General features: G+C 43.1%; 1 protein-coding gene across 2 annotated transcripts in view; it reads left to right on the forward strand.

Moving 5' to 3' along the window:
• LOC126184797 (exportin-4-like) overlaps positions 1–19129 on the forward strand; it is a 234772-nt gene that overhangs the window by 98391 nt on the left and 117252 nt on the right. For both annotated transcript variants that reach the window (XM_049927380.1, XM_049927381.1), the window contains one exon: positions 7878–8221. In XM_049927380.1, the coding sequence (XP_049783337.1) occupies positions 7878–8221 (344 nt within the window). The remainder of the gene's footprint in view (positions 1–7877; positions 8222–19129) is intronic.

The following is a 19129-nucleotide window of genomic DNA, read 5'->3' on the forward strand; positions in this document are numbered from 1 at the left end:
CAAATGATGGAGATATCATCAATGAAGAAAATGTCAGTGACTTCAAAAATGACTCCATACAAAGTAAAAAGAAGATTATGAAGATGTTAGACCTCCTGAAATCCACAGAACCACCACAAAGTGGAAGCATGCGGTGTGGATGGAAGACTGTGCTGAATTAGCATTAAATACAGAAATTTTTGTTGCGGATGTTCTGGAGATTTTCAGTGATATTTACAGTAGATCAGATAAAGAAGAATTCTTTCACACCGTAGCAGAAGAGATGAAAGTAATAAACAAAAACAAGACCTGGATAATATGTGAATTACCTAACAGTAAGGCTGTTGTCACTAAGTAGGTCGTCAAAGTGAAACATGATAATGTAGGCAACATTAGTAGTTATAACGCTCGACTAGTTGCACAAGGTTGTTCTCAAAGAAAAAGGTTAGACTATAATGAAATGTGTGCTCCCGTAGCAAGGTTGACTAGTCTGAGAATGTTACTTGCTTCTGTGAATTACAGAAAATTGACTGCACATCAGATGGACATAAGAAGTGCCTTTTTTCATAGAAATTTATATGAAGGAATTTTATGCAAAGACATCAGTAGAATTTAGTGTAGAACCAGGTAATATAAGTAAGCTAAACAAAGCAATTTGTGATTTGAAGTAGGCTTCAAGATCTTGGAATTTAATGTTTGACAAGTTTGTTAAAGATTCAGGCTCTGTTCAAAGCAGTGCTGATGGGTGTTGTTATACTTACAGGAACTTAAGCGCTATGGTTTATGTTTTGTTATATGTAGATGACATTACCATTTTAGGTAATGATAAGATGAAAACTGAAGAATTCAAATCACCTTTTAGAAGTAAATTTCAAATGAAAGATTTGGATGATTTGAAACTGTTCTTGGGAATTAAGATAGATAAGAGGGGGAGTGGAATAATTTTGAACCAGAAAACTTATTTGGAAACTCTGTTGAAGTTTGGTTCTAAAGAATGCAAGCCAGTCAACACACATATGGAACTGAATTGCAGAGAAGTAGAGAATGATATGAGAGTGCATGAAAGAGTATCATCAGAGAATTAATAGGATGTTTGCTGTATGTAACACAAGCAATATTACCTGATTTATGCTGTGCTGTTAATTATTTCAGTTGCTATCAAAGTGATCCAAAGGAATCACACTGCAAAGGTTTAAAGAGAATACTGTGTTACATAAAAGGTACAGTAGATTATGGGATGCATTATAAAACTGAAGAGAACAATGAAACTGTAGTAGCTTATGCTGATTGAGCCAATAGTTCAGATAGAAAATTAACATCAGGTTATGCTATGGGGGAACAAAAAAACTGAGTCCTGCAGCCTTGTCTTCTACAGAAGCAGAATTTGTATCACTTGCAACTTCTGCTGTAGAATATTTGTGGTTTGTGAAGCTGTTCCAAGACCTAAGAATTTTGAAAAATGAAAAACATAATTTATGAAGACAGTCTTGCATAGTGTTTGTTTGTAAATGGGAATATGAAAGATTAAAACACATAGATGTAAGTTTGAGATTGTTAGAAACAATATTTGATAAAAAAATAGATATTTTGTTCTCTGTTTTTCTACAGTGAATAAATCAGTTCAGCTGGACTGTTTCTTGCTTCCAACCATGCTCTGCACTCAACCTTTGACATTTGAGCTGGTCCCACATGTTCCCTCTGGGAAAGAGCTGGGGATCTTGCTGGCCAAGGGAGCACCTCAGCATCACACTGATAGTTCATGGAAATGTGTGGAGAAGCATTGTCCAATTGAAAAAGGGCACCACGTTACTTTGGCTTGAGTAACACGTGAGGATGCGGGTTGTCCGTGTCATACTGTTGTGCTATTGGAGTTCCCTCAATTGCTATATGCCATGACCTGAAGTCATATCTGATGGCTCCCAACACCATGCTGCCAGGAGTAATACCACTGTGCCTTTCTAAAACATGGGAAGAATCAAACCTCTTTCCAGATCACCAACCACCACCACCATACATGCCAGTGATGATCATCTGGGTGGGCTATTGCAGAACTACATTCATCATTGAACACAATGCAATGCAGTTAGTCAGCAGTCCATGCTTTTTGGTCACAACACCACACTGAACACAGTCATTTGCATTGTGTTAATGGCAGCCTATGCATGGGGTTGTAATTCCCTTGTCTGGCTGCTACTAGTCTCTAAACAGTGGTGCAGGATGACACAGAATGTTGTATGAAGACCATTACTTGTTCTCAGAAGGCAGGCACAGAACTGAAGAGGTTATGATGTGTTTATTGCACAATACGGTGATCCTCCCTTGTGGTGGTCAGATATGTTCAACTAGAACCTTGACAACGAGTATGCCTGCCCTTACATTCGCATACAGTCCAGCCACACAGTCTGAATATTGCATGATTCAACCAGCTGGTCAAATGTAAACCAACTGTGAGGCCCCATCCATATTTCATCAGATGCTGACATAGCTGCCTCACACGGGTACATGGCATTCCATGTCCTACACAATGATCACTCAGCATCTGATGCTGTTCATGTCCTGTCATGTACTCTGGTGGTCAGCTGTTCCACCTGTCATAGGGAATTTCAACTCTAATCATTTACATACCAACTGCATGACTGTGTGTGTGTGTGTGTGTGTGTGTGTGTGTGTGTGTGTGTGTGTGTTTTTTAGAGATGGGCAAACTTCTTCATCTTTGGGAACTAGTGCACGGGTGGTTGCTCTTTTTCGGCAACTGTTCATTTTTACTTGTTCATTTGTGCTTGGTATACGGTTCTTATGAAAACTGAAAATTAGTAGCATAGGTGACTGAAGATTGAAGGCTCCAAGAGGGGGCACTTGCCTCTGCCCTGGAGTACAGAGTTTTTATTCATAGCAGAATTCTCACACACTTGTAAACAACAACTTCGAAACAATAGATGACGATTGGTAGGTGACAATGAGCAGTCTAGTACTCGGGGCCAATTTTTCGTGCACCACCCTGTATCAGTGAAATAAGATTGTAGAAGTTATCATATTCTCTTTGCAAAATGTTATGTCGATTATGGAACGAAGACTTCATTCAGCTGTAAGTACAACTATTTCTGGAGCTGTTTATCGAAATAGTGAAGTAAATTGATATGCCATTTTGTTACCTGAAAAGATGTATGTATTACATGCTACATAATTTTATGTACTTTACGTAATTATAAAATACATTTTAATTACCAGTCGCGGACGCTGAATAGAATACGAAAAGAACCAGAAGTTCAGATTTCAAAAAAGGTAACGGATGAAACAAACAACTCTATACTGAACTAACAATGAGCAGTCGGTAGTGGCAGTGCGATGAGTGACCACGCGAAGGAGGACGAGACTGGCTGAATGAGACCGAGACAGATGGGAATGGGACCGAGGCTGGAACAAGACCGGCTGAGGTGCCGTTGTGGGAACGAGACCGACTGTTTCCCATTACCAGGAACTATAAGTAGAAAGCCGTGACCGAAGTGAACTATGAAAGACCTTTCCTTAGAATTCGTTCATCGCTCATTCCATTCATCTTGATGACCTGTTCCTATGGACCCGTTAGTTCGCGAACGACCCATCTCTAGTGTGTGTGTGTGTGTGTGTGTGTGTGTGTGTGTGTGTGAGAGAGAGAGAGAGACTACGTCTTCTAGGTGCTTCACTTTTTGTCAGGCAGTGAAATTGCTGTGGCTAGGTTTGAACAGGCAAACCACAGTATGCTAGCCAGTGACACTAACCACTGCACACAGCACAACTTGGAGCATTGCTCCCTGTCCTGCAGAATCAGTGACCTGCTGTTTCAGAAGTTCTTGTTGGAGCCTACAACAGCAGTCTGGATCTAGATCTTGCCAATGGTCCTGTGTATGGTAGCACTAGTAGATCCTTGTGTCCTGGTTGTGTTCTCACGTCCTCTTCACTACGATGAGCAATAAAAGTAGCCGTCCCATCAAAGCTTTGGGATTGTCATGTGGTTTTTCAATTTCCTTCAACAAGATACCACCATTGTTGATCTGTGTCCCAGGGCTGTAGTAGGACTTCATATAAAGGATACAGATGACATCTTTGCACTTTTGTCTTCTTGATTAAGGGTGACAATCCTCAGCTTCGCAGCTGATGTCCAACGAGGAACAAAGGATATGATATGGCTCAAAGTTGCATTTTAGTAACTTTTGTGAGAGTCCCACTTTCGGCGCAACCATAAAAATCCATATAAAGTCTCCTGGGCAGTATCTTACTGGCCAGCACTACGCATTATGGTGGTGTCACTCTTTCTCCTGGGTGCCCTGGGTCTCTATGCCTACTAGCTGTCTTGCTTCTTTGGTTCTGGTGATGATATGTTTCATGTAGTCATCATGGGCATCATTTGGTTGAAATAAGAACAGTGTATCCATTTGCAACATTTATGCTACTGCCTCAGTTCAGTGGGCATCTTTGTCATTTTGGACTTATTTGGCCACACTAGAAGAGAGTGCACAATGTAACCACTGTGCCATATGATGGTGCACTGTTGCTGTACACTTTCACTCAGTGTGGATTGTTAAAACATTGTTCTCCTACAATGAATTACTGCCCAATACTCCACTTTATCTATGGGCTGCACTACTTTGTTTAGACTCCTCAAATGTTGCACTGTGGTGTGGCAATTTAAATGTGTGCTGGTAATGCTAACAAACAAACAGATTATTTTTTAGAAGTTATAATTAAAACTTTGAGACTGCCCCTTATAGTTCCTACCACTTGGTTTTCTTTTCACTGTTATTTTAAAAACAGAATCTCTCGTGGGCATAGTTACAGCCTTAGCACAGTGATGTGACAGTGGAAAAAACGCATGGAAATATAATGTTGTAGTTTCCACATAATGGCAACTAATGACACAGCTGTTCTGCTCACTTTAAAAATGAACAGTGTACAAGCAAAAACATAGATAATGAAAGCATACAGGGTGAGGTTTACCTGTCTGCGTTTCCCTCAGCAACCTACAGGCTGACAATTGCATTCAGACCTTTGTACAAAAGACACACTTGGGACACATGGTTGAATGAATGTCTGTCATATATCTTGGGCTCATTGCATTGCAGTCTGAACTAGAACTTAGTTAAGCAAGTTTGGCTTGAAGTAAAATATATGACAGCAAAAAATTAACCTTACTTCCTCCAGCATTTAGGATAATAACTAGATGATGTCAAAGATAAAGTAATTCACTGTGTATCTGAGCTTGTTTCATGAAGACAGGAAATAGAAAATAGAGGTTATTGAACTTGTTCAAATACAAGAAACAGATTACTTAGTGTACTCTTATTGTTTTAATAGTTAGGCTAAATTTAAAAAATGGTCATAAATTACTAGATCTAAAAATCTGAAGCAGTTCGATTAAAATCCCATTGTGCATAGACTAGTTCAGGAATCTTGTTGTCTTCCTGTATTTCTGCAGATGTATTTACAGATAGCGCTGTAAAGGTCATTGATTGTTACTGTTATTACCCCACTGTTAATGAACAAAACAATACTGCTCTTGTTAGGTACCTTGTACATTGCATAATACAACCAGGAGCAGTTGAAGCAATGTATAAGGTTATATGGGAGGACTATGATGTTCTCATGAAACAAAACTAGTTTAATTAGAATGTCATTGTCAGATGGTTTTAAATATATTAAGTTCGAAAATGGTTCAAATGGCTCTGAGCACTATGGGACTCAACATCTTAGGTCATAAGTCCCCTAGAACTTAGAACTACTTAAACCTAACTAACCTAAGGACATCACACACACCCATGCCCAAAGCAGGATTCGAACCTGCGACCGTAGCAGTCCCGCGGTTCCGGACTGCAGCGCCAGAACCGCTAGACCACCGCGGCTGGCAAATATATTAAGTGGTAACTTGTCACAGGCCAGAAGAGGTGCTCATAATGTGAATATATCTGTGCTCTGATTTTTAGAACAACAGTCAGAGTGCAGATATCTTTACATGGTGTGTACTTCTCTTGGCCCATTTAGTTGACGAGTAATGAAACTAGTTGTATGACTTGAAGTTGTGAATAAATAAAACAAAAAAAAAAAAAAAAAATCATTCCAAGGCAGCCACTGTGCTCTCCTTAGGTAGTATGCCTAGTCTGTGTAACACTAAATACTGATATTGTTTAGCAATTGCCACAGTAGTTACAAGTTCTAGTTGAAGTAGTGATAGTGGTAATTATAGAAATATTAGATTAGAAAATACATTGACATTATGTTCTTAAGTAAATGAACAGGGAAAAGGATTAGATTGACGGTAGAGGAATAGGCAAACCAAATAAGGCAGATAATAATATGTGATGTTTTTATAACTGGTAAAGGATTGATATGACTTGGCAGTGGTCTCATCATAATAATTAACAGTTCAAAAAAGTGTCAAAATTACAGTAATTTATAGTTTTGAATGTGAAACAGCCCAACAACCAATACCATGCCCATAACTTCAAATGTAATCCCACATTGTGACTTGATCTTACCATTGTTGGTATCTATTGGTTGTAAGAATTTTGTTAAAAGAACCAAATGGTTGCCATTCTACAAGCGAGCTTGAAAAAATAGCAGTCACTTTGTTGTAAGGTTCTTGAAAAATGAGGTTTCTTATTGTCTGAGCACATACCTTTTATAAATGACACTTGCTATGTTTGAACCAAACAGCTAAAAGTTGATTAAAAGCTGTCAGCCTTTATCTTACACTTTAAACTTTTAGTGTTCCTCATTGTATTAATAATTATTATTCCAGAGTTTTTGGCTCTTATTTCCTAATGAGCTATCCTGCCCCCCTCGCCCTCCCCCTCCCATCCCCCTCCCCGTCCCCCTCCCTCTCCCTCAAACAAAAAGGAGAAAAGGGAATGGGAGAGAGGGGGAGTTGGAATGAGGGTGGTGAGACGCCTGACTTACAAAAGCTTTTTTAGTGCTGGAGAAATCCACATAGATTGAATGCTACAAAACTGAGAAAAACAGAATTGTAATTTTTTTATGACTTTCATACCAAGTAGTATAATGACAGAGTCTATCTTTAGCTTGTGTTTGGGGTACTAGAATTTTTCTCTCTGGAAAGTTGTATAATGCCCCATATAGAAATAAATAATACCAATGTGTCTAAATACTGTTAGTTTTGTTATATTTTAAGTATACACTATGAAATAGCCAAATGTGTACTACACTGTATAGCTGCTGTCCACTGTACAGCTTTGAATGTTTTTATCCTTAAGGAACAACCTATCTTTGTTTAGAAAAGCACTTAAGCCCCTCTTCAGTGAGGTGGCACAGCTGGTTAAGACACTGGGCACTTATTCATGGGATGACCGACCCAACTTACGATTTTAGTGGTTACCCTAAATTACTTACAGCAAATGCTAGGATAGTTGCTCCGAACAGGACACAGCCAATTACCTTCCAGACCCCTCCCATTTTGAGCTGCTGTTCTGTCATTAATGACCTCATAATTAACAGGACTTTAAATGTTAATGTTCCTTCCTTCCTTCTTTCCTGTTAAACTGCTTCATTTCCTTCACATTTTTCAACCTTGTATCTTGATTTTAAAACCTCTAATCATCGTTTAACATTCCACACAACATTTACAAATTCCAAATGATAAAATTGTATTTGGTTTAAGTATGATTTTCATTGTACTGTTTATCAATCTGAAAATTGCTGTCTTTCATGAGGAGGCAAATCAGCTAGTTTGCTTACAATGTTCTGTTCTTCGGACACAATCTGACCTGTAATTGTGCTGCAGTGGTGTTTTTTTCTGTACTATAATAGAAATTTAATTATAACCTGGAGTTTCCTTTGTTTGATAATAGAAATTTAATTATAACCTGGAGTTTCCTTTGTTTGATAATAGAAATTTAATTTTTTTGCAGGTACTAAATCACTCATTTCCATTGCTGGCAAGCTTAATAGAACAAGAGTCATCCAGGTTACATGAAGTGATGCAGAAGAATCAGTCAAATATTCATCAGGCTGGACCTTTGCTGTACAAGCTGCATGAAAATCTGTTGTGGCTTGTTGTTATAGCAGGACATGTTTTATCAATGGATAGCGATGGTGAAATGTCTTTAATCCCTTCTGAAATAATGCGATACAGTATTGATCAAAGCACAAGTGGTGAAATTGATCCATCAGTAACTGTACAGTTAATGTGCACACGTGGTTTTTCAAGTGCAGATGTTGCGCAATCCTTGGAGAGATGTGATCATGTTGTCAGGTATGTGTATGAACTAGCTTTTCTGCAATAGAATTGATGACTATCACAGTTTCCTTTTTTAAGCTTTAGCTTTTCTGCTGCCGCATTTACCTGTCTCTTTTACATTTTCAATACAATCTGGTATTTTTTTCTAAATGTGAGATGTTTTAAAGATAATGGTTATGCATGTGTGAGTACTTGGCTGATCACACACTGTAAATTTAGGATTTTATACTAGATGAAAGTGTATATCATATTTGATGGATGCCTAGTACTGTGTATTAAATTTGAATTAAAAACAATAATGTAATATACCTTCTTAGAGGAACACTGCGTAGAAAAAAATCTATATAGAATTAATATATTTTTGATGGAGACAGACTCAGACTATTTCCTTTAGCTTTCACCTGGTAAAAAAGAGAGAGAGAGAGTAAAACAAAAAGTTGATTTCGAGTTGGTTATGGCCATATTGGCTGCTTATTTAAAATAATCGTGGTGGTTCAAGAAATTTACCAAGTTATTGCTTTGTCAGTCGCAGTTTTACACTGAAATTAAGTTATAGCACATCAGATGAAATAACTTGGTGGTGGTGGAATGCTGTAAAGATCTTGGCTGTTGTTGTGACTCGCCGATCATTCAAAGTGCCGCCGTGCAATTACGCGCGTCCTCTACGTGCGGCGCTGTCTGCCAGCCATGCAGCAGCTGCGCCACCTAAGCGGCCAGCCAAGCAGCGGCCGCTAGACTGGGACTCAGTGCTCATTCGAATGCTAACGTGTACACATGTCTTACTTGTCAACTTACTCTGTGACTTATATGTGTTGTTGTGTCATTCCGAAATATATGTGTTAAACTTAAAGTTCTAACAATTGGCGACGAGGTAGTGGATTTTTCATTTTCACCGTTGACTCACAGGGTTCCATGGCTACTGTCGAGCAACTATTGCAAAATCTCCTTGAACAGCAAACGCTTCTAACAGCGGCGATTAGCGATTTCGTCGCGGCGTCAAATGCGGGGCGTTTTTCGTCGTTGGCTATACCTCCTTTTCCTCCTTACGACGAGACGGCGGAAGACTGGTCTGATTATGAAAAACGTCTTCGACAGCACTTCTTGGCGTTTCATGTCACGGACGAACAACCATGTAAGTCTCTGTTCCTTTCCTGGATTTCACCTCAAATGTATCGGTTGTTGTCGCAATTGGCTCCTTTGAAGGATCCTGCGTCTTTGTCCTTTGCTGAAATGTGCTCACTTCTGTCTGTCTATTTTCAAAAGCAAATGCATGTGGTAGCCCCTCATGTTGCCTTTTATCGTTGTCAAAAACAACCAAATCAATCCTATCACGCTTGGGCTGCTGAACTTCACGGCCTCAGTCGAAAGTGTCAATTTGTTACTGACGTTCACAAAGAATGCTATGCCAATTCCATGGTACGGGATGCTATTATCCGGTCGGTGCCCGACAAAGAAGTTTGGCAACGTGCCCTTCAGTTGGCGAATCCGACTCTAGATGAAGTTCTCTCCATTGCGCAGTCTTTTGAAATTTCTCGCGCCACTGGGGTGCAAATAGAGGCGTGGGGTGATGTCGGGGAAATACAACCTCTGTGCGCTGTTGACGATGCGTGCGGCGCGTCCCCGCCGGCCAACGTGGCCGCAGTGCGCTCCCACGCGCAGCCTCAGCCTAGCCGTAAACAACCCGCTAAGAAACTGCAGCAAAACCCCCGGCAACTTCCTTCATGTCCGCGGTGTTTTACGAAACATTCACGCGAGGATTGTCCCCAACGTTGGGCTGTGTGTCACAATTGCAAAAAGAAAGGTAATGTGTCTTCCGTTTGCAAATCCGACCGCATACATGATGTTCATGAACATGACGCTGATTCTGATTCTGTGTTGTCTGTCAATTGCACTTCTTCCCTTTCAGGGAAGTTATTCCTCACTGTCCAAATCCTTGGTCGAGATGTTCGCATGCAAGTGGATACCGGTTCTGCTGCCACTATAATTAATTCTCAGACGTATCTTCAGCTGGGTTCTCCACTCCTGTCCCCTGTCACTCGGCAATTACGGACGTACAATAAACAGAAGATTTCTCTCTTGGGACAGTTTAATAAATCCGTCGTTTGCACTGTTCCCATATTTGTGGTCGACCAGAGCAACGCAGAAAATCTTTTTGGTTTCGATGCCTTTCGAGTTTTTGGGTTCTCCATAGATGACTCTGTCAATATTGTCTCTGATTCTATTCCTTATGCTCAACTGGATTCCTTGTCGATGACATTTTCGTCCCTTTTTTCTCCTTGGTTAGGCTGTGCAAACGACTTTGAAGCTCATATCACGCTCAAACCCACTGCTCGGCCTAAGTTTTTTCGGGCTCGGCCCACTCCTGTGGCCCTTCGTGATCGGGTAAAACGGGAGTTGGATCGTCTCACTGCTTCAGGGGTCTTGCTTCCTGTCACTTCCAGTGAGTGGTCCTCTCCTGTCGTTGTAGTTGCTAAGCCAAATGGTGATATTCGTCTCTGTGGCGATTTCAAAGCCACTGTAAATGCTCAATGCCTCATCGACACTTACCCTATGCCCCGTCCTGAAGAACTGTTCACTAAACTTGCTGGAGGCCAGTATTTTTTCTGAAATTGACCTGTCACAAGCTTATCATCAACTTCCTCTCGACGCTGCTTCCCGGCAGTTTCTGGTCCTTAACACGCCTTTCGGCCTCTATCAATACCAACTCTTGCCATTCGGGGTTGCTAGCACCCCTGCTCTCTTTCAACGATTCTTGGAACAATTATTGCTCCCTGTCCCTGGGTGTATCAATTACATGGACGATATTGTTGTCACGGGCTCCACCACTGAAGAACATCTTCAAAATCTCCGCACACTTTTTCATGTCTTACAGACTGCCGGTCTTAAGTGTAATCTTCAGAAATCACAATTTTTTCAGGCATCTATCATGTACTTGGGGTTTCAACTCTCTCTGGATGGTATTCGTCCGCTTCAACAAACTGTCGCTGCGATCGAACATCTGTTAAGGAACTGCAGGCCTTCTTGGGGAAAATAGCATACTATCACAAGTTTTTACCGTCTGCAGCTTCGGTGGCTCAGCCGTTGCATCGTCTATTGCATAAAAACGTGCCTTTTCACTGGTCCGCGTCATGTGAAGCGGCTTTCCAGAAGTTGAAGACTGCTGAAACAGGCCCCGTGCCTGGCTACTTATTGACCTGGCCAACATCTTGTTCTTGCCACAGACGCCTCTCAATACGGGGTCGGTGCAGTCCTTGCGCACCGTTTTTCTGACGGTTCGGAACAACCCATTGCTTATGCCTCCAAAATGCTCACGTATGCCCAACAAAAGTATTCTCAAATTGAGAAAGAAGCTTTGGCCATCATTTATGCTCTTCATAAGTTTGGTGTTTTTCTCTATGACTCAAAATTTCATCTTGTTACGGATCACAAACCACTTGTTTCCTTGTTTCATCCATCAACGTCACTTCCCGACAAGGCTGCACACCGCCTCCAGCATTGGGCTCTTTACTTGTCCCGTTTCAATTATGAGATTCATTTCCGGCCAACGGCTCAACATGCGAATACTGATGCTCTGTCTCGCCTTCCCATGGGTCCTGATCAGGCATTCGATAGGGACGAACTTTTGTGTTTCCACCTGGATGTTGCCGAGCAGCGGGTTGTGGACGGGTTCCCCATCACTGGGGACAGGCTGGCGGCTGCTACGTGTTCTGACCCTACCCTCTCCCGAGTTTTATGCTGTATTCAGAAGGGTTGGCCAGATCGCCCGTCCGCTAAGACTTCTGATCCGTTGCGGAACTACTACGCTTTGCGCTACTGCCTCACGGCTAGGGATGGTGTTATCCTCCTCTCCACTGACAATGCTTCGCCGCGTGTTGTGGTACCTGCGTCTTTGCGTGCTTCGGTCTTGCGCCTCCTTCACCAAGGGCACTGGGGTGTGTCTCGCACAAAATCTCTGGCGCGCCGTCATGTGTACTGGCGTGGCATCGACTCTGAAATAGCACACATGGTCGCTGCCTGCGGCCCTTGTGCGTCACAGGCCGCTGCCCCGAAGTCATCTTTGTCACCGTGGCCTTCGCCTGAGAAGCCCTGGGACGCATTCATGCTGACTTTGCGGGACCCTTTTTAGGTACTTATTGGCTCCTCGTAATTGACACCTACTCTAACTTTCCTTTCATTGTCCGTTGCACGTCACCTACCACCGCGGCAACCACCAGTGCTTAAGCCCGCATTTTTTCTTTGGAAGGCCTCCCCTCTACTCTTGTTACTGATAATGGTCCGCAATTTGCCTCTTCCGAATTTGCAGATTTTTGTGCTCGTCATGGCGTTACGCATGTCACGGCCCCGCCATTCCATCCACAATCCAACGGTGAGGCTGAACGACTGGTCCGCACATTTAAGGCTCAGATGCGGAAACTTTGACTTCTTCTGCTGCTGATGATGCGCTTCTTCAGTTTCTGGCATCTTACCGTTTCACCCCCATGGGCGACCACAGCCCGGCTGAACTCTTACATGGCCGACAGCCCCGCACGCTACTTCATCTTCTGCGGCCTCCCACCTCACGGCCGCGGGTGCCTTCACTTGGCCGGTTCACCGCCGACGACCTCGTCTGGGTACAGGGATATGGCAGGCGGCCAAAATGGAGCCCGGGCCGCATCTTAAGACACCGTGGCAGACGCCTGTATGAAATCCAGACGGACACGGGTGTTGCAGTGCGTCATTTGGACCAGCTTCGGCCTCGGGTGCCAGCAACGCCTGTTCCAAATGCTGCCACACCACCTTTGGCTCTACCTGACGCTCAGGATCTTGGCATCTCTCATCCCGATGCCAGCACCAGAACGGACACCACCAGGAGACATGCCCATGCAGGAACCGGATGACCATCCTCTGTCAGAGCAAATCTACTCGCCTCCTCCTCCAACGGAAGCCGACACATCACCCATGTCTCCTGTCATATCAACTGGACTTGCCGCAACGGGCAGATTGGTGCATGGGGCCCCAGCAGATTCGACCCCTTCGTCTCCTGTCATCTCGACCCGTTATCATCGGGGACACTTCCATCCGTACGGGAAGCCTCCTCCTAGAGACTTCACGGCGAGACAAACAACGCCTATTGACGTTAGCCATCTCCAGGACACCTCCATCAAGACCAGTGCAAGAATTTCAAAGGGGGGAAAAGTGTTGTGACTCACCGATCATTCAAAGTGCCGCCGCGCAATTACGCGCGTCCTCTACGTGCGGCACTGTCTGCCAGCCATGCAGCAGCTGCGCCACCTAAGCGGCCAGCCGAACAGCGGCCGCTAGACTGGGACTCAGTGCTCATTCGAATGCTAACGTGTACACGTGTCTTACTTGTCAACTTACTCTGTGACTTATATGTGTTGTTGTGTCATTCCGAAATACACTCCTGGAAATTGAAATAAGAACACCGTGAATTCATTGTCCCAGGAAGGGGAAACTTTATTGACACATTCCTGGGGTCAGATACATCACATGATCACACTGACAGAACCACAGGCACATAGACACAGGCAACAGAGCATGCACAATGTCGGCACTAGTACAGTGTATATCCACCTTTCGCAGCAATGCAGGCTGCTATTCTCCCATGGAGACAATCGTAGAGATGCTGGATGTAGTCCTGTGGAACGGCTTGCCATGCCATTTCCACCTGGCGCCTCAGTTGGACCAGCGTTCGTGCTGGACGTGCAGACCGCGTGAGACGACGCTTCATCCATTCCAAACATGCTCAATGGGGGACAGATCCGGAGATCTTGCTGGCCAGGGTAGTTGACTTACACCTTCTAGAGCACGTTGGGTGGCACGGGATACATGCGGACGTGCATTGTCCTGTTGGAACAGCAAGTTCCCTTGCCGGTCTAGGAATGGTAGAACGATGGGTTCGATGACGGTTTGGATGTACCGTGCACTATTCAGTGTCCCCTCGACAATCACCAGTGGTGTACGGCCAGTGTAGGAGATCGCTCCCCACACCATGATGCCGGGTGTTGGCCCTGTGTGCCTCGGTCGTATGCAGTCCTGATTGTGGCGCTCACCTGCACGGCGCCAAACACGCATACGACCATCATTGGCACCAAGGCAGAAGCGACTCTCATCGCTGAAGACGATACGTCTCCATTCGTCCCTCCATTCACACCTGTCGCGACACCACTGGAGGCGGGTTGCACGATGTTGGGGCGTGAGCGGAAGACGGCCTAACGGTGTGCGGGACCATAGCCCAGCTTCATGGAGACGGTTGCGAATGGTCCCCGCCGATACCCCAGGAGCAACAGTGTCCCTAATTTGCTGGGAAGTGGCGGTGCGGTCCCCTATGGCACTGCGTAGGATCCTACGGTCTTGGCGTGCATCCGTGCGTCGCTGTGGTCCGGTCCCAGGTCGACGGGCACGTGCACCTTCCGCCGACCACTGGCGACAACATCGATGTACTGTGGAGACCTCACGCCCCACGTGTTGAGCAATTCGGCGGTACGTCCACCTGGCCTCCCGCATGCCCACTATACGCCCTCGCTCAAAGTCCGTCAACTGCACATACGGTTCACGTCCACGCTGTCGCGGCATGCTACCAGTGTTAAAGACTGCGATGGAGCTCCGTATGCCACGGCAAACTGGCTGACACTGACGGCGGCGGTGCACAAATGCGGCGCAGCTAGCGCCATTCGACGGCCAACACCGCGGTTCCTGGTGTGTCCGCTGTGCCGTGCGTGTGATCATTGCTTGTACAACCCTCTCGCAGTGTCCGGAGCAAGTATGGTGGGTCTGACACACCGGTGTCAATGTGTTCTTTTTTCCATTTCCAGGAGTGTATATGTGTTAAACTTGAAGTTCTAACAGCTTTACTGCCTTTATCATGCGGGGAATAGTCAAACCTCCATAAAAACGCCCATTCTAGTTCCCTAGTAGGTAATAAATCACAATTAATCTCAAGTCTACAGCAAATCTCTCATTGTTTTGGTGGGCATGTGGGTGACATTAATGTCAAAGGAAAAAACTGAAGAAGGGAGGACAGTCATCCAATTAGTTTCCCACAAAAGTTATCTGTTTGTAAGTATGACAGAAAGAGTTTTTGAGCAATAAAATGGGGCAGCATGTTCAGTTAACCCTCCAGCAGACCCATCAACTTTCATGACGCCACTAGTCGCGATGTATCTCGTGGATACATGCGACGATTTTTGTGGTTTTTTGTTTGTTTACAGGTTCTTTTTCTTTTGTTTTTGTTTTAAATTGCAGTTACCTTTATTGTTACAGATTTTACAAATACAGAAGTGAACATCAGGCTCATTACACTTTCAAATTAACAGAAATATTTGACATTTTGTAATGGAGAAGTACATGAAATTCTTTTAAAAATTGATTTTATTATAGATACAAATAAATTACTGAACTAATCAAAGCATGTCTCTTTTTACCGATTGCCCTCTACAGAAAGACAGTGTTCACAAATTATTTTTGCGTGCTTTTGCAAACCAAGATATGTACCCCATTTTGCACACGTATACTTGCTGAGACAAGTCTTTTTGTCCCCCTGTAGCATGACTGGCACCTTTTTCTTTTCTTGTTTTCTGATTCCAAGGATTGTTCAGCGTTTTCTTGCTCTTTTCCTTTAGGTTTGTACTTTACTAGCATTGACTTTATATCATCAGGTAGAGTCATAATAAGAGCTCTTCTTTTGAGATGATCTTGCAGTAGAGTCAGAGCCAAAGTTTTGAGGTACTTGCGCCGATTTGAGTATTTATTCTTGTTGCCCAAGAAAATTACTCTTGAGTTGATGCCTGCAATGTTCAACAGGTGGAAAAAAATCACCATAGGCCATCTTCTTGTTGACCTAGCTACATTGTAGGTTGCTACAGGGAGACAAAAAAGACTTGTCTCAGCAAGTATACGAGTGAAAAATGCAGTACTCATCTTTGTAGGTTTGGCGTCATTATATTGTAGAATAATTGCTGGTTTTTTCTCTAAACCTTCCGAAACCTCACTTGACGATACATGCATACTCGAAAGGAGGACTACAGTTTTCCCTTTTTTCGGGACATACGACACAAGGGTTTCATTCTTGCCGTAGCCAAATACGCTATCATATTGCTGTCTAATTTTTGGTGCTACGAAATTCGATGGCAGTTCCTTCTTGTTTTTTCTAATTGTGCCTACAAATGACAGTCTCCTTTTATGCAGTTCTCTTACTAACTCCAAACTAGTGAACCAGTTATCTGCTGTAATGTTTCTACCCGTCCCATATATTGGTTCGGCAAGTCTCAGAACTACTTCTTTGGTGGAGTTGTTATTCTGAAAGGGTCCTTCTGGTTGTAATCCACAATATATTTCCATGTTGTAAGTATAATAAAGCTTGGCATCACATAGGCAGAAAATTTTGATGCCATATTTAGATGGTTTGGATGGTATGAACTGGCGAAATCCACACCGGCCTCGAAATGCTGGTAGCTGCTCATCAACTGTGACGTCCTGATCGAGGGAGTAATGTGTCTTGCAGTTATTCAAACACATGGTGAACATTTCCCTCACAGCTGCTAATTTGTCTGTCTTGCGCCGTTCTTGTCTTGTGGCTCCATTATCAAAACGAACACATCTTATTAGGAACAGGAAACGTTTTTCGGACATGATCATTCTAAAAATATTCAGACCAAGGTCATCTGCTGTCCAGAAGTCGTGAACATTCTGTTGCCCACCACGGAACGCATCAGCAAGGTATAACAAGCCAAGAAAGGCTTTTATTTCGATTGCGTCTGTGTCCTTGCTGTCACTCTCGCGAGCAAAGTTTCCTTTTAGATCAGCTATACGCCTGTTAGTGTTGACCACAATTAGATCTAGGATATCATTACTGATGAATAGGCTCCAGCAGTCAATTTCAGTTACCATTTTCTTTGCGTCTCCAACTACCCCGGGCAGTTTGGTTAGTATATTATGAGGCCGTGTCTGTGTTGCTTTCCAAGGCACTTTCCACCATTTAGTTCCATCCTTACCTAAAATAAAAAAATAAGGACATTACACCATTATTAGTTATTGATATCATTACATCTGAAAGCATATTTATTGTCTTTTCTACTCACCAAAATAGTAATGTTCATCAGTTTCCTGCACTTCATTATTTTCCTCTTCATCAAATTCATGATCTGTGTCTGAGTCTACAGATTGTGTTTCGAGTATACCTTCGGTTCCTGAATCAGTTTCTGCAAGATCATCTTCATCTTCAATGGATACCTCATCGTCGAGAAGAAGGCGATGTACTTCTTCCAAATCCTTAGGATTTTCTAGATCATATCGTTTACTCATTTTGAAAGAGAGTACACGTAGCTACAAAGAAACGTTGCTTCATTTAGAAGACGACAACGCAACTGCCGACTTGCGTACGCTGCAAGCAATGCAACAGCTGCAGTCATTAGCGGCGACAAAGCGTCACCCGAGTAGGCGCGCTGTATCTGAGAGATACAGGCAGTACACGTTCCCACACCTGACTCATTTATGGCCTTGACAGTATCGGGATAAGACTGAAATTCCTGTAAAGCAATAAGAAAGGTATGACACAAGATGTCGTGGGCCAGCAAACCGTTACCACTGTTCATTGTGGTAATATTAGAGAAACAGTAGGTCAAGTATCTCTCAGATACATGTGCGACTGTCGGAGGGTTAAATGTATCTATTCTGATTTCATTAATGATGCTGTCTGGTCTTTGGTTTATATATAAGTTCTATGAATGCGTGTTATCTGTTTTTTTTTTACATGTCCAGAACAACAGACACCACAAATTCTTATAAATGATTTTCCGTGATGGGCAATGAGTCCATCACCTTCAGTGTGGATGCACAGTAACATTTGACCTGAAGGAATATTAAAGTAGCGAGCATGGAGGACATGGACAGGGACTGTGGATAGGTAGCACTAGGTGGGAATATGAGTTGGCCGGGAGCCATCCATGCAATTGCAATGAACACTGTGTCTGGATGGTGCAGTGGTTAATGCAGCTGCCTCGTAAGCAGGAGATCCTTGGTTTAAATCCCAATCTGGCACACATTTTCACTCATTGCTTCTGATTCCGCATGAAGTCCTGATGCAGTTGATGTCAATAATTCCTTCCCCTGAAAACGTCTTCCATCATGAAGACTTGAAGTGGCTGTTGCTGGGATGAGTGCAACTACACTGATGTGATGTGGTATGAAGACAGTCATTAAGCCTTATAAGGAATTGCATAGATTTATAATCCTGTGTAGAGGCTGTGCAATGTTAACACACTTTTGGAAATCATACGATCATAAGAGTTGGCATTTCTTGTGGACACTGGAACATTTGGATAACATTCAGATACACCTGATTTCCACAGTACCGTCGACGACCCTATAGATATATTGACTTGCTAAGAACTTACCCATGTCCATATCAGTGAATTTCAAAAGGGATATCGACTAATATTGGCAAAAAGAATCAGTTTTTGAAAATATAATGTAACTAGAGGGATAAAAATTGCACTCACCAAGTGGTGCCAGGAAGAAACATTTATAAAAGTTATAGAAATGTGCAACCTTTCAGAGCCATTGGCTCCTCTCACTGGCAGAAGGGTTGAAGGGGAAGAGGATGGAGGGAGTCTTAAAAAATGGGGATAGTTGCGGAAAAGTTGCCCAGAACCCCAAGTCAAGGGAGACTTATCGAATGGGATGAGAAGGAAAGACTGGTTGTTGGGGACTGCACTGAATGAGATTTGAAAACCGGAGAGCTTAAATGTAGAAAGTAAGGTAATAAGCAGGACAGCTATTACAGTAAAAACTCTTTCACAATGTTTTTTTTAGTAATCTCTGTCTTGCTTATTACCTTATTTTCCACTTTAAGCTCTTATGTTTTCAAAACTCATATGTTGCAGTCTCCAACAATCAATCTTTCCTTCTCATCCCATTCAGTAA

The sequence above is a fragment of the Schistocerca cancellata genome, chromosome 4 (assembly GCF_023864275.1).
Source record: "Schistocerca cancellata isolate TAMUIC-IGC-003103 chromosome 4, iqSchCanc2.1, whole genome shotgun sequence".
In the NCBI taxonomy this organism is placed as follows: Eukaryota; Metazoa; Arthropoda; class Insecta; order Orthoptera; family Acrididae; genus Schistocerca; species Schistocerca cancellata.